Source organism: Stenella coeruleoalba (assembly GCF_951394435.1).
Source record: "Stenella coeruleoalba genome assembly, chromosome: 15".
NCBI lineage: Eukaryota > Metazoa > Chordata > Mammalia > Artiodactyla > Delphinidae > Stenella > Stenella coeruleoalba.
The window spans coordinates 23,359,295-23,374,772 of NC_137161.1; the positions used below are offsets into that span (position 1 = coordinate 23,359,295).

At 35.3% G+C, this 15,478-nt stretch overlaps 2 protein-coding genes across 9 annotated transcripts in view; one reads left to right on the forward strand and one right to left on the reverse strand.

Annotated features, from left to right (window-relative positions):
* On the reverse strand, positions 1 to 1,899 carry LOC307197988 (large ribosomal subunit protein P1-like; the record flags this gene model as incomplete). Its single annotated transcript, XM_079944584.1, has 2 exons — positions 1 to 863; positions 1,884 to 1,899. 2 exons carry the CDS (start codon positions 1,897 to 1,899, stop codon positions 451 to 453), a joined length of 429 nt encoding a protein of 142 aa, XP_079800710.1. The 3' UTR covers positions 1 to 450.
* Positions 1 to 14,230, forward strand: part of RBM39 (RNA binding motif protein 39) — a 31,287-nt gene extending 17,057 nt beyond the window's left edge. For 3 of the 8 annotated variants that reach the window (XM_079944750.1, XM_079944751.1, XM_079944749.1), the window contains 8 exons: positions 2,268 to 2,333; positions 4,493 to 4,697; positions 5,239 to 5,316; positions 9,039 to 9,089; positions 11,152 to 11,233; positions 11,720 to 11,825; positions 12,262 to 12,340; positions 12,429 to 14,227. In XM_079944750.1, coding sequence (XP_079800876.1) covers positions 2,268 to 2,333; positions 4,493 to 4,697; positions 5,239 to 5,316; positions 9,039 to 9,089; positions 11,152 to 11,233; positions 11,720 to 11,825; positions 12,262 to 12,340; positions 12,429 to 12,529 — 768 coding nt within the window. In that variant the 3' untranslated portion in view covers positions 12,530 to 14,227. Of the gene's footprint in view, positions 1 to 2,267; positions 2,334 to 4,492; positions 4,698 to 5,238; positions 5,317 to 9,038; positions 9,090 to 11,151; positions 11,234 to 11,719; positions 11,826 to 12,261; positions 12,341 to 12,428 lie in introns of all 8 variants that reach the window. The other 5 variants (XM_079944755.1, XM_079944754.1, XM_079944753.1 and 2 more) reach the window with 5 other exon arrangements.
* Positions 14,231 to 15,478: the final 1,248 nt, after the last annotated feature.

A 15,478-nucleotide genomic window follows, 5' to 3' on the forward strand; every position in this document is an offset into this window, starting at 1 on the left:
AGTTTTTTAGTGGATCCTAAATCTTGAAACAGATGTAACTGCACAATAATTTATTTGCTTTGTCATGTTTCTAAGAGATTAATGTTAGGATTGGAGTGGTTCTATAAAGTTTTTGAGACAACTTAGATCAAGATAGTTTCCCTGAGGATAGCATTTGAAGACAGAATCTGTCAACATTTGTAATGCTACAGTGAAATGCATAGTATTAGCTTCAGTTATTAAAAAATCGACCTGAATGATAAAATGTACTGTGCATTGGAGCAAGAGATTTTTTTTTCTTGGTTTGTTTCTTAGGATAGTATTTCTTACTGAAAATTTAAGGGTATATAAGCTTCTCTGTACTTAATATGTAAGGAATTAGAATTAGACTGTTTATGCCCATTTAGTCCTCTTTTTTTTTTTTTTTTTTTAAAGAACTCAGCTTTTTATTGAACGTGCTACTAAAGAGGTTTAGTCAAAAAGACCAAAGCTCATGTCATCATCAGACTCTTCAGATTTCTCTTTCTTTGCTTCCACTTTTTTCTCAGCTGGGGCAGCAGTGGTGGAGGGGGCAGGACCTCCTGCTGGTGTAGCACCAGCTGCTGGGGCAGGTCCACCTGCCCCCACATTGCAGATGAGGCTCCCGATGTTGACATTGGCCAAAGCCTTTGCAAACAAGCCTGGCCAGAAAGGTTCAACATTTACATCGGCTGCTTTAATGAGGGCATTGATCTTATCCTCCGTGACTGTTACCTCATCCTCGTGTAGGATGAGGGCTGAGTAGATGTAGGCGAGCTCCGAGACGGTGCGGGCGAGGGCTAGGCAGGGTCTGCCGGGCACGGTGCTAGTTGCCGGATGAAGTGAGGGCCTCACCCCAACGCGGCCTTAGCTTCCTCGGAAGGACTGAGCACCTTAGCGGAAGCTGAGGAAAAGGTTTTCCTTTTTTTTTTTTTTTATTGAGATAAAATTGACACAGCATTGTCTAAGCTTAAGGTGTACAACATAGTGATTAAACTTACATGCATCATGAAATTATTACAATAGGTTTAGTGAACGTCTGTCATCTCATACAGATACAACATTAAAGAAATAAATAACATTTTTTTCCTTTGTGACGAGAACGTTTAGGATTTACTCTTGAGCCTTAATTTATGGTATACAGCAGTGTGGTGATACACTACATCCCTAGTACTGATTTATAACTGGAAGTTTGTACCTTTAGACTACTTTCATCTAACTCTTCCCTCCGCCCTCCACCCCCGACCCCTCACCTCTCTGTTAGCCACAAATCTGATCTTTTTTTCCATGAGTCTGTTTTTGAAGTACAGTTGAATTGCAACACTAATAGTTCCTGGTACACAACATAGTAATTTGATTTTTTTATGCATTTTTTTCAAAAGAATCACCAGGGTAAGTCTAATTCTCCTCATTTTAGAAGAGATGTTAGAATAAATGTTACTAGTAGGCTGTGCTCTGGTTTAAAAAATTCATTGTGTGGCCATGAATAAAAAGCTTGGTTCCTGTCGTACCTTGTCCACTACTTAATCTTTATGGCCCTTGGATATACATTTCATTGTTTTCTTTCACTACCCCACTCAACCCCTTTGTTAAACTGTTTTATGTGTCAATAATGATAAAGTTGGGGTGGTGAATTTTGTGGGTGCTTTATATTTATTGGAAATATACACATATTAATGGTGCACAAATCATAATTGTATGAGTTGGTCAGTCATTACAAAATGAATACGTTCTTGAAACAACCAGAACATGAAATATAATATGTGGGTGCTGTTTTTTAATTGTTCATGCTTCCTTTGTATGACCGAGTTTGTTGGGATATTGTGATGTAGTAAATACAGTTCCCTCAGTTAAGGTGAACAATCATTGCTTTGTAGCATATTCACAGTGTTGTGCAACCATCAGCCACATCCCATTGTTCTTAGTTATTCCAACATTTCAGGCAATTTATTGTGTCTGGCATAATTGAGAATTAACATTTGGTGTATTTTAGCAAAGGGGAAGAAAAAAGATTGATTTAGTTTTTAACATTGTATTCTGCAAAGGATTTAAGATTTTTAGTGGGTTTTGATGCAAAAGACTTCCCAGTGCATAACTTCGTGTTTAGGAAGTTCCTCGGCCTCTAGAAAGATTTTTTGGGTATGAGGGATTGTGATATGTTTTCTATTATGTTTTAGGGGGAGCCATTTTAAAATCATGTTTCAAGGGGTAAAATACTTTTGCACCCCTTTTTCATTTATATAAATAATAATTGTGGTTTTCATTTTTAGATTGAAAGTATCCAGCTCATGATGGACAGTGAAACAGGTCGATCCAAGGGTTATGGATTTATTACGGTAAGCAATTAACCATGATTAACATGACTTAAAAGTTTTTGATTTGAATAGCGTAGTGTAAAGCTTTATTGGTTATTGATAGTGGGGAAGGAGGTAAGGTTAATATTTTCAAGTGGTTTAACTTATTTTGCTGTTAGTAGCCAATTCTTAGTAGCTAAAGGTGTCCACCAAATGTGAAACTTAAAGCAGTTTGCTATCATTCTGTTTATGGTCAGTTTGGTTAGCCAACTGTTCATGTAATTGAAGTCATTCACTCCTTTAGGATTTCTTCAGTCTCTTTTGTGACACAGGATGTTAGTTGCATAAAGGTCTCTTGGAATTCTCTTACTTTTTATATGGACACGTCGGACAACCATGACCAGGATTGCCTTATTAAAAGTGTTTGTAGCTGACCGTTGAAGCCCAGTGCCTGAATAGGGTATGAAGTGGCAGCTTGGAATAATTGTGAATAATTGTGAATGGAGGTGCCCTTTTAAAAGTAAATATTAATGTTCATGATGCAATCCAGTTACATGAGAACAGTTTTTCAAATTATTTTTTAACCTTGGAAAGTGCTGGAAACACATTTTTAGTTTAAAATACAGGTAGTTGTCACCATTGCTGCCATTATACACAAAAAAAATTTAAAAATATAGAGATCCCAGATTTTATCAAGAAATTACAATTGTGTCTTATAACCAAATTTAGATAAAATTGAAACCTATTCTGTAGTGATAATGCGTTCCACCGTTCAGTGGGATTTTATCTATCTCAGTGTGTGTTGGTGAAAAGAAAAAAGTTATAAAACACCAACATGCTAATTTGTTACTAGTAACATTAGCATGATCTCCCCTTCCCCCCAAAAAAAGGTGTTCAAGGGATTTTACATGCAACTTACAAATATTTTCTCCTACTGTCTAAAGTATTTAGTGTTCTATGTGCTAGATTTAGTGCTTGAATATTTGCTCACTGGCCATATTTTCACTAGAACACTACTAAATGTCATGTAAACAATGAAGACATTTTGCAGAGCATTTTAATTTTTTAACATAAATCAAGTATGAACTATTTCCTATGATTTACTGATTTGTATGCAAAGCTAGATTATGTAGGGACTTTCCTGGTGGTCCAGTGGCTAAGACTCCAAGCTCCCAATGCAGGGGCCCCAGGGTTTGATCCCTGGTCAGGGAACTAGAGCCCACATGCCACAACTAAGAGTGCGCATACTACAACGAAGCTCCTGCATGTGGCAACGAAGATCCCGCCTACCACAACTAAGGCTTGGTGCAGTCAAATAAATAAAGAAATATATTTTTTAAAGCAAGATCATGTAAATCTACATGGTTCTGTTGTGTGTGTAAATGTTTTTATATTTTGTAACTACTATCTGTAATTGTTCCCATCTCAATAATGGAAAAAAATTATTTTTAAACAATTCAACATTCTGATGAAAGATGAAGCTGTGGAATTAGAATATAGCCCGTTCTTCCATTATATTAAAACCAGATTGTGTGAATTAAAGTTTTATTGTGTCTGCATCCTGAAATTAAGACTAATACTTACTTAACTGGCAATAAAACAATGACTCAGAATTTTGTATTAAAAATTAAGTTTTGTATTAAAAACCTGAGTTGAACTTTTTTTCTTTTTCTTTTTTATTTATTTATTTTGACTGCATTGTGGTATGTGGGATCTTAGTTCCCTGACCAGGGATGGAACCCATGCCCCTGCAGTGGAAGTGCAGAGTCTTAACCACTGGACCACGAGGGAAGCCCGAGTTGAACTTTTTTTTTTTTTCCGAGTTGAACTTTTAATTTTCCTGAATAGTGTACTTTTAAGAGAGAAAAGAAGCAACATTTTAATTTATTCCAGCATATTAAAAAGGGTTTTGATGTTTGAAAAACTACTTTTCACATTTTGTTACTGAGATTCTTTATTCCCAAAGACAGGTGTCATTACTTGATAATGTCTTGCCCTTTAAACCACCACATTAATAAATCTAATATGCGTAAACGTTGGTGGTCTGATAATTTAGGTTATATTACTTATAGCTTGAACTTGTTACTTTATCATCCTTGCAGATGTAATTATTGAATATACTAGCTTTAATAAGTAAGGGTTTCTTTACCTTGCATATGTAAATAATTGCTGGACTTTTTATCCCCCTCTCAATTGTATAGTTTTCTGATTCAGAATGTGCCAAGAAAGCTTTGGAACAACTTAATGGATTTGAGCTAGCAGGAAGGCCGATGAAAGTTGGTCATGTTACTGAACGTACTGATGCTTCCAGTGCTAGCTCATTTTTGGACAGTGATGAACTGGAAAGGACTGGAATTGACTTGGGAACAACTGGTCGTCTCCAGTTAATGGCTAGACTCGCAGAGGGTAAGTTTATCCTAGTGTTGTGAATGATTTGTTGATACCGTAATGAGAAAGGTAACCATGCAGACAAATAAATGGAAAATTATTTTTTCTTATTTTGGTGTTGACTGTTATCCTTGGGCGGCACATGTGGTTTCATAGGTGAAATTCATTGCCTTAATTATAATGGAATCTACTTTATGATGGTGCTTTTTGAGTACCACAGCATATGTTACAGGATTTCTTTTGCTTTCTATTATATCCTCATACTTCAGAATAAATTCAGTTGCAGTGCTTAATACTATGTCCTGCCTGTACAGTTGGCCTCCCATATCTGTGAGTTCTGCATCTGAGTACGGAGGGCAGACTGTATCACGCCACTTTATATGAGGGACTTGAGCATTTGTGGATTTTGATACCCGAGGAGATCCTGGAAAATCTCACCTGCCCTGCTACCAAAGACCACTGTAATTTGTTTTAATGAAGTGACTTTCGTATTAAGCAACCAGAAAACTAGGATTTTCCCACTTTTAAAGCAGGGACGTTAAGACCTATTCTTTTACAGGTACAGGCTTGCAGATCCCACCAGCAGCACAGCAGGCTTTGCAAATGAGTGGCTCTCTGGCATTTGGTGCTGTGGCAGGTAGGAATTGAATCTTTTCTATTTGAAATCATTGTTTTTTCACCTAATTCGAAAATTTGCCAAATTTTTGCATTTAAAAGGACTTACTGAGAATTCAATTCATCAAGTACTTTTAACTTACAGATTTCAAGAGTTCATGTAAGGAAGTGGTGATACAGGACATAATTATCCACTCATAATAAACTGTCAGGGTATTTTTGAACCCTGCATACCAATTTTTAGTTGAAATTGCTGTTGTATTTTGGGTTTGTTTTGATTGATTGATTGATTGATTTTTTTGGCTGCATCAGGTCTTAGTTGCGACATACGGGATCTTTTGTTGCAGCACGTGGGCTCCTCTCTAGTTGTGGCATGCGGGTTTTCTCTCTAGTTGTGGTGTGCAGGTGTCAGGGTGTGTGGGCTCTGTAGCTTGCAGCATGCGAGCTCAGTAGTTGAGGCGCGTGGGCTTAGTTGCCACGTGGCATGTGGGATCTTAGTTCCCTGACTAGGGATCTTACCCGTGTCCCCTGCACTATAAGGCGGATTCTTTTATCATTGGACCACCAGGGAAGTCCCTGTAAGTTGTTAAGTCTCTTTAAATCTGTCACTTGTGTTGAAGACCAAAAAGTTTATATTGTTTCAAAGGAAAAATAGTTTCTGTAATGTTTTTGTTTGGAAAGCTACCAGAGGCCTTTGAATCAAGCTTTATTTAAAATAATTACAGTGTTAAGAGTGCAGAGAATACTGCTTTCCTAATTAGAACATACTACAGTTGATCCTTGAACAACATGCGTTTGAACTGCAAGGGTTTTACTTACACATGGATTTTTTTCAGTTGTAAATACCACATGGTTAAATCCATGAATTTGGAAGGACTAAGGATATAGAGGGTCTACTATAAGTTACATATGGGTTTTCAACTGCTCAGATGGTTGGTGTCCCTAATCCCCAAGTTGTTCAAAGGTCAACTGTATTTTGAGATTTTGAGTTATAGAATGAAGTGCCTGGAGAGGTGAGGAAAAGAGGGAGAGAATTGATAGTTTCTTACGATTATGTAACAATGGGTTTAGTTTATGAATCACATTGTTTTCTTCTCTTTTGTGGCTCAGGTACTTGAAATTAACCCAAATCTATGAGCTAGGATAGTATTAAATTTTGAGATGTTGAAGTCTTGCTTTTAGAATATCTGAGAAGAACCGTTTGTAGTTTGTACTTTAGATGACAAGAAACACTAACCCAAGAAAGTATGGCAATATAAGATCATGGTACTGCATCTGAATATATAAAAAGTTCTGTGTGGTTGCTTCATGATTTCCTTTTCAATTGAAAAGCCATTAATAGAGAGGATCGTTTCTGCATCTGCATTATTCTTTATAGGGGGCACTTCTGTGTTTTCCTTTTTTTAGTGACTATTCGAAAGTTTGTGAGTACTTTAGGGTCTTGTGCTTCCTTTCAAACCGATATATTTTGAAATCTGATAGGTAGTTCTTTAAAATTACTGACAATCATGTTAGTGTATTCATATGAGAAGGAGAGTTATAACTATTAATGCATTTCTGTATTTATGAATAAATTATTGTTTTGATTTAAACAAGTATTAGACATTTAATTTCTTTGCAGTGAACACGTAGTCATAGAATGTCACGTACTGTAATTGAAGATACTAAAGGAAACCCATCACTTCAGAAATATATCCTAGTCTCTGGTTTGACAGTTAACTATTTTACCTGAAAACTGTATCCGTGTGTTGCTTCCCATTGTTCAGGTCATTCTTTCAATAATTTAGAAAAATGCTAGAGTGTTTACCATATTCTAGATATTTCACTAGAGGCTGGTGCCTTTAGGGATTTAATACAAATACATATGATTCATTCCTAAACAATCTTCTGTTATATCCTGGCTGCTGTATCAAATGTGTTGATTTGGTTTGTAAACAATATCTTCGCCTATAGTTTTTCAGTGTTAGACATTATTACTTCCCTAAGCCATTATTTCTCTTACGATGAATGAAGAATGACTGTACTTCCCTGGGCACACTTAACTGGGTAGTTTATATTAAGGCTGAAAATTCTAAATGTCCATGGATTGCTTAAAATAGCCATTTAGTTAATTATTTGTTATATTCCCCCTTTTTAGTGTTGATAGATGATTTTAAAGTTTCGTACTGTTTTCTTAAAACTTCCAGTAAATTGCTATTACTACTGAATTACTAATCAGCACTCTATTTTAAGGTGAATATTTACATAACTGGGTATTTTTCTTCTGTCGTTAAAACCTTACACATTCCTTGTTAAAATAAGATAAATCACTGGTGTTGATGTCAATATTTGAGGCCCTTGTTGCCGAAGTTCTTAAAAGTTGTTTTTTGAAACCAAGAGTGGCCTATCACTATATCCACATGTCTTTATTCTGGAAGTTTAACGGGTCTTTTCTAAGATAAGTTAGTTCTTATCTGTATGAAACCCATGCTTTGTTTCCTAACTTGTTACAAATGACCTGAAGAACCATTTTTGAAATTTTGATTTATATACACTTAATATAGCATGGATTTCTGATACCTATACATTTTTTCCCATTTTAGGGAAAAAAAGACAAATTGCTTTATAATTTAAAGTTTATTGACAATGTTCCTATGGTCATATCTTCAAGTTCCTTCAGTATACACCAGTTACATTTCTTCAGCTCCCTGGGATGCCAGTTTTGAGCACCTAGGACCCAGGTATTCTTACATCCCCAGGTGACTTGGGCTGCAGATCCCTTTTCATTTTTGCCTATGTTTTATGATCATTTTGTATACTCAACAAGAAGCCCCAATGGTAATAAAGTATTGCAGTTGAATCACGTGTTACTGAAAATTAGGTTACTGAATTCAAACAATTTCTATGTTGTATATATATCTATAATTTTTAAACTGCAAGATACCTTTGGATACTGTGACATTTTCTTCACGTTTCACACTTGCTGCTGCTTTCACTTGATGGCAGCTTTCTCTTAATTGGCCTTCTCATGTAGAATTTTAATGATTATATGAGAAAACATATTGGTAGAAATCACCATTCTGTTTATTTTTAATACAGACTAGATGGTTAGATTTTTCTTGTACTACATATAGTAAATCTGATGAGATTTCATTCCTGCCTCATTAAATTTCCAGAATAGGCCAGGAAATCAGACCTAATAAAACTACCACCTTCTGGGCTGGACATGACAACTTAAAAGAACTTAAATAATATATACATATGGTTAGAATGGGGTTTTTCACTACTTAATCGGTAGATTATTGAAAGTGTTTGACGTGTACTGTTGCAGTATTTACTCTTTCACCATAAACTTCTAAAGTTTAAGATGCTTACTGACACTGATAGAACAATAAATAGTTGAATATCCCAAGTACTTGGAATTGAATTCTCAAGATCAGGGTTTTCATGCATTTTTCTGACCGGTGTGCTTCCCTTTCCCCATTTCCCATTATTCCCATGTGAAGAGTAGTATAGTGGAATGCCTTTGAGATGTGGAAGAGTTCTAGGAATAGGAATAGAGAGGCATAAGTTTCCTAGGATAGGAGGAAAGAAAAAGGCCCCACAGCCTTGTCAATGAGGAATGGGGAAGGAGGTTTGGCTGCCAGGTTTTACTATAAGTTCATTTTGATAAACCCTGCTATACCATAGTCCTCTTTTATTAATGCTTTCCTGACATTTACCCTGTTAGTTGAGGCTCTTCATTGTTCCTGCACTGAGCTGTAGAATTCTCTTTTGTTATAGATTTGCAAACAAGACTTTCCCAACAGACTGAAGGTGAGTTGAGTTTTTTATTTGTTTTTGAAGTGGATGTTAATGTAGCAGGACATAGTTGTGTATATATATTTTATCATAATTATTACTGTAGTTTGTATTTTGGGCCCAGTTTTGTCAGAATGACATACAGTGTCATTAACAGTAAGCCAGAAGGCCTAATCCAAGTCATTACAATTACATGAATAAAGATGATAAATGTCCATGCTTTTTTTGCTATAGCTTGCTTAGAATTATTTTCAACTTTGTATGCCTATCTTTGTGTTCTGATTGTACATTTTATAATGTCAGAAAATGAAACTTGTCATTTTGGTAGACAAATCTTTTAGAACATGGAGTCTGTGAACTTAATATAAGGTTAGGAAAAACTAACTCCAGTGATTTGTGTAAGCAGTACCAAGCAATGAGATTATCCAGAACTAAATTGCATGCAGATTTCAGAGATTGTGAAACAATTTATAAAATAGGCTATTTTCTTAGTTTTCAATTATCAAGTAAATCTCTGCCACTTAATATAGCATTTTGTTGCAGTAATTTGGTATCTTATAGGATATACTTAAAGTCGTTTAGGTAAATGATTCTGTATGAAAAAGGTCTTTTCTTGTTCCTTGATAGTCAGGAATTAAATGTGTATCTTAATTTTTTCAGCAAAAGAGACAATTGTACTCAATCTTTTTTTTTTCCTAACAGATTTTTAAAAGTAGAACTGGTGGATTTTCCTCTTAGTTATATTTCTATGCTGAATTCATTGTGTTCTGCATTCATCTAGGTTGAGCTGGAATATTTCCATGATATATTTTCTAATATTTTTCAGTATTCATAGCATACAGTGACCTTCTAGTGTTTTTTCCAAGCATACTTCATTCCATTTGTTTATGATAAAGGTACACAGTGGGCTTCATTTTTTTATTGTAATATAAGCACACTTGCATCTTTAACTTTCTTCAGTAGAATTTGACGTTAGTTATCTTAGCATTTTTATTTTCATACAGTTTTATGAAAGACAAATACTTGTTTATTGAAGTAAACTATAAAGAAGCAAAAAGTACTTGTTACTCTATCAGAAACTATCTTTTTTATGATGTATTTCATGCACAGCCCTAGTTTTTATTCAGTGGAATGTTTCTTATACTTACTCAGGTTATTGTTCATTTTAATTACCATAATTTCTAATGCACTGTTTTATCCATAGCTTTGTTTATTATTGTTATGTATTGGAATGAAATTTGGTCAAATATTATGATTACGGTGAGTTCTGTAACAGCTACTGGTAATGTTTTCTAAGTCACATAAAAGCAATGGAGCAACTGTCTTGGAAAATGCACTTCAAACTTAAAACCAACATTGGTTTAAATTTGCTCCTAAGTATTAGTGTCCAGTAGTTTTTTATTTTTAACAATGACTATTATAGATACATATTACTCTTTTTAGTGTTTTCTCCTGCTAGAACAGACCTAATCATTTAAAAAATATTAATTTGATGTTGTAGGTTTTACAGTCCTAAGATGTTAAATCTTAAATACTTGGATGGTTTTATGTATATTATTTTTAAAACTTCATCCTTTTATAATGTTTATATATTTAAAAGAAAATATGTAACTATATATTCATAGGCAGAAACATAAGAAATAAAACATGGTATAGATTTAGTTGGCATTTTAATATTGTATTTGCATCATCCCCTGCTTCTCAGGGTATTAACTCCAGCAGTCCTACGAAATCAGTCTTGTTTTTATTTTCTTGTTTGTATTATTGATATTTGTCTAATTGAATGAATTTTCACTACATTTAAGGTTTAACTTCCCTTCTAAAAACAAAAGTCCCAACTTAGGATCAGCTGTCTCAAATACTAAGTTGCCTTAGCTTTCTGGCAGCTAAAATGGGGTATTGTTATATACACTGATGTTTGATAGCATTATTGAATATGGTGAATTAGTGAAGTGACTGACTACCCTAGTTTCACCCTGTGGGTCCAGTGGTTATATTGGGCTTTGTTTTATTCATAGGGATATTCTGATGCATTTTCCATGAAACTGATTTCTCCCTTTCTCTTTTTTTTTTTTAGCTTCAGCATTAGCTGCAGCTGCCTCTGTTCAACCTCTTGCAACACAGTGTTTCCAACTCTCTAACATGTTTAACCCTCAAACGTAAGTAATATACTTTGGTCAAGTTCAAAAGGGTATGCTGTGAAATCTTTAATGTTTAACTTGTCTAAGTTAACATTTAGCATGTTTTCAACATATTTCGTAGTTCAAACACTGCCCCAATTTTGATCCTTTTAGTATAATTATTTTTCTGCACATTATGAATTATTCTCCTTGAATGTGTTTGTAAGATTGGAATTCATTTGAAAACTTTGTAGATTTTATGTTTTCCATTTATATCTAGTAGTTTTCTGTGAAGTTTGTATCAGTATTTATTTGTATCACCAGTATACAAATATACTTTTCTTAGTCCTATGAAATGGTGATAAACTTGGTATAAGTATCTTTGAAAGATGTCAATTAACCACTTAAATGTTAAGCAAATGATTTTTAAAATAACACACTTAAGATTTTTTAGACAGATTGGAATATATGTGTATCATTTTATAAGTTTGAGTAGTGTCTCATAGATTTAATACTTTGTTACAGAGAAGAAGAAGTTGGATGGGATACAGAGATTAAAGATGATGTGATTGAAGAATGTAATAAACATGGAGGAGTTATTCATATTTATGTTGACAAAAATTCAGCTCAGGTATTTTGTTACTTTCTTGTGTCTTAATTTTCACACACTTGGGGCATATTATGATCACTGTTTTTCCTTAGAGCGTGTTGGGGTTTTTTGTTTTCTCCTGAGAGAAGCTTTAGCATACTGACTAAATACACCCCCTACGAAATAAAGACACTTTTAAAATAGTTCAGGTCATCATGTAGCATTATTGTTGCTGGTTAGTGTTCAAAGGTTGCCATGAAATTCTGGCACCTTGATTTCATTCTTCAGCAGCTTTCACATCATAGAAGATAGTAACAAGGCCAGTTTGGGGGATGATGAAGTATTTTCAGTGAATTTCTAGGTTATATATATTAGCTAGTGGAAAAGTTATAGAGCAGTTTTTCTATAGGTAACTTGAATAAACCTATTGGAATCCATGTTGTATATCACACCTTTAACCTTTTTTGTTGTATTTTAGGGCAATGTGTATGTGAAGTGCCCATCAATTGCTGCAGCCATTGCTGCTGTCAATGCATTGCATGGCAGGTGGTTTGCTGGTGAGTTTGACCTTTTTTCTGAGTGATTGCTTTTAATGGTCTAATCTAAGTGAAGAAGCTAAACGACCATATGTGTTTCTTTCAACAGGTAAAATGATAACAGCAGCGTATGTACCTCTTCCAACTTACCACAACCTCTTTCCTGATTCCATGACAGCAACACAACTACTGGTTCCAAGTAGACGATGAAGGAAAATATAGTCCCTTATGTACATAGCTTTTTTTCTTTCTTGAGAATTCATCTTGAGTTATCTTTTATTTAGATAAAAATAAAGAGGCAAGGGTCTGCTGTCATTTGTATACAGTTCCTGTTACCTTGAAAAAATAAAAATGTTAACAGGAATGCAGTGTGCTCATTCTCCCTAACTAGCAAATCCCACTGTATACAAAGCTGTTCTCTTGTTCTGCCTTTTAAATGTACATGTAGAAAATTACATTAAGGATCTATAGGAATAGCTCTAGGGGAACAAATGTGCTTAACATAAAAAGGCAGACAGGGATGTAATGATGTTTTTAATGTTTCAGAAGCCTAACTTTTTACACAGCAGTTACATTTCACTAATGTTGATATTTGGTTAATGGTTTAGCAGAGGTTTCTGGAATACATAGTTTATGGAAATTCAAGACAGCTAAAAGGGCTGTTTGATTAACATCTCATCTTGCATTCTGATCAACTGGCAAGAAAAGGAGATTTCAAAATTACATTTCTGGATGGTATCTTTTCAATTAATGTATCTGTAAAAGTTTCTTTGTAAATATTATGTGTTCGGGTGTGTCTAAGATTCCAAACAAAATGATCCCTGCATTTCCTCAAGATGTTTAGTGACAGTCTGGTAAGCAAAGCAGTCTGAGCAAGAAATAGGAAATGCAGAAATAGGTTTTGTCTGGTTGCATATAATCTTTGCTCTTTTTAAGCTCTGTGAGCTCTGAAATATATTTTTGGGTTACTTCAGTGTGTTTGACAAGACAGCTTGATATTTCTATCAAACAAATGACTTTCATATTGCAACAATCTTTGTAAGAACCACTCAAATAAAATTCTCTTAAAAAGGCCACAAGAAATCTTCATTTTTGAAATGTTTTAAAGTCACAGAAACTTGGAAATAGAATATTAGTTTCTTTGACTTTTTAGTTGCCTCTTTGGGAAAATTCTTAGTGAAACTGTTGCCCTCAAGTTGTCCCTCTACATTCCTCTGTATCAGTCTTAGTACCGTACTACTTATTTAGGGTATTATATCAAAACTGAGGAACTTACAAAAGAAAACCAAACTGATTTGACCAGGCCTCAAACCTGGGCATCCTTAAGTCTCTCCTACGTTTTCTGGACGTATTTGTGGGGGAAAAAAATGCCTTGTTATTTAAAAGCAAATACTGGAGAAAATGGTATAAGTTCAAACTGGTTTCCCAAATTGATTTAACTGCATTTATGAGCTTTAACTTTACTTGGGCAGCAACCCTTCATGATTTGTACTCTGAACTCTGCTTCAAGTTTTTGTGTCTAGGTTGAATCTTTTGAGTAGGGGATGTTGCTGCTAATTGCTCCTTCCAATACTGATTTCCTCACCTGCCTGAATTTCTGTTACTACTGTATTGATTTGTTAGGGCTGAATCATAAGTATTACAGGTTTATTCAGATATCAAGATAACTCAGTTTGAATTTAGAGGCATCACAGTTTTCTACCAACCCTTTTGAGGGATGTTTGTAATTCCCTTACTTGCTTCAGTTATTTAACCTGAAGAAAAATTTCAAGATTCAACTTTATTTTTGAACACCAAGCAGCAGTGTTATTGGGTGGCAGAGACATACATAATGCCAACTTTTTTCTTTCCAGATTATCTCCTAGTAATTAAAAATGTATTCTTGGATCAAGTTACTATCAGGTTTGTTCTGTCATTCCTTTCTAGGGAACTGGGCCAGCAAAGGTGCCTTCAGATGTTATTTAATCTCATCTGTTAAGACGTGGCAAAAATTTGCCCACCACCAAAGAATGAAATTTGGGTTGTAGGGCTTCCCTGGTGGCGCAGTGGTTACGAATCCGCCTGCCAATGCAGGGGACACAGGTTCGAGCCCTGGTCCAGGAAGATCCCACATGCCGCAGAGCAACTAAACCACTGTGCCACAACTACTGAAGCCTGTGCCCCACCAGAGAAGATACGACAATGAGAAACCCGTGCAAGAGTAGCCCTTGCTCACCGCAACTAGAGAAAGCCCGTGCACAGCAACGGAGACCCAACATAGCCAAAGCTAGCTAAAAGAAATTTGGGTTGTAAATGATGTTCAAAGCAAATTTGTTAAAGAGTTCAGTCAAATAGAAGATAGCTCAAATGGCTATTCGGAGTGAGATCCTTTAATCAATTCCTGAGACAACATCCAATTTGGTTGTGAATTTTTTAGGTGCTGTAATTTCTGGGAGTGTCCTTGATTGCAGTTAGATCTGAGTGTCTTTATGCCCCCCAAATATTCCAGTGTAGTTTATTATAACATTTATTACCATCTTCTTAATGATTGAGAAATATTTGAGGGGAACTCGGCAATATCAAGGAATATGTTGCTTGTACAGGTGAGGGAAATGAAACTACCTTAAGCCAATTAATAGAATGGGGGGGGTCAGTTGGTAAAGTTTACATCTTCACTGGTGGCTGGTTAGAAAATTATCTGGGATTCATGAAGCTGAGAGGTTAGTTGGTTTGAATTTGTTCTTTTTTCTGATCAAGTCATATCTGAAGGACAATTTTTAGGTGAACAATGTAATAGCTAACCTTGTGACCTTAAGGAAAATCTAGACTTAACATTTTAAAGGTGAAAAACTAATAGCATCAACCTTAAAGGGTTGAATAATAAGGATTTATTAGAATCTATGAAAAGTCCCAGGTATGCAGAATCATTCTAAACTTTTTTTAAAAAGTACTTATGGCTGCGCTGGGTCTTCGTTGTGGCATGTGGGATCTAGTTCCCTGAGCAGGGATCAAACCCGGGTCCCCTGCATTGGGAGCACCTAGTCTTAGCCACTGGACCACCAGGGAAGTCCCCCCAACTTTGGATTAACAGAAAGGTCTTGTGAAACAAGACACCAAACCTCACTAGCTCACCTGCAAAGATCTCTAACCGAGCTGGGTAACAGGCTGAGAGAAAAAATG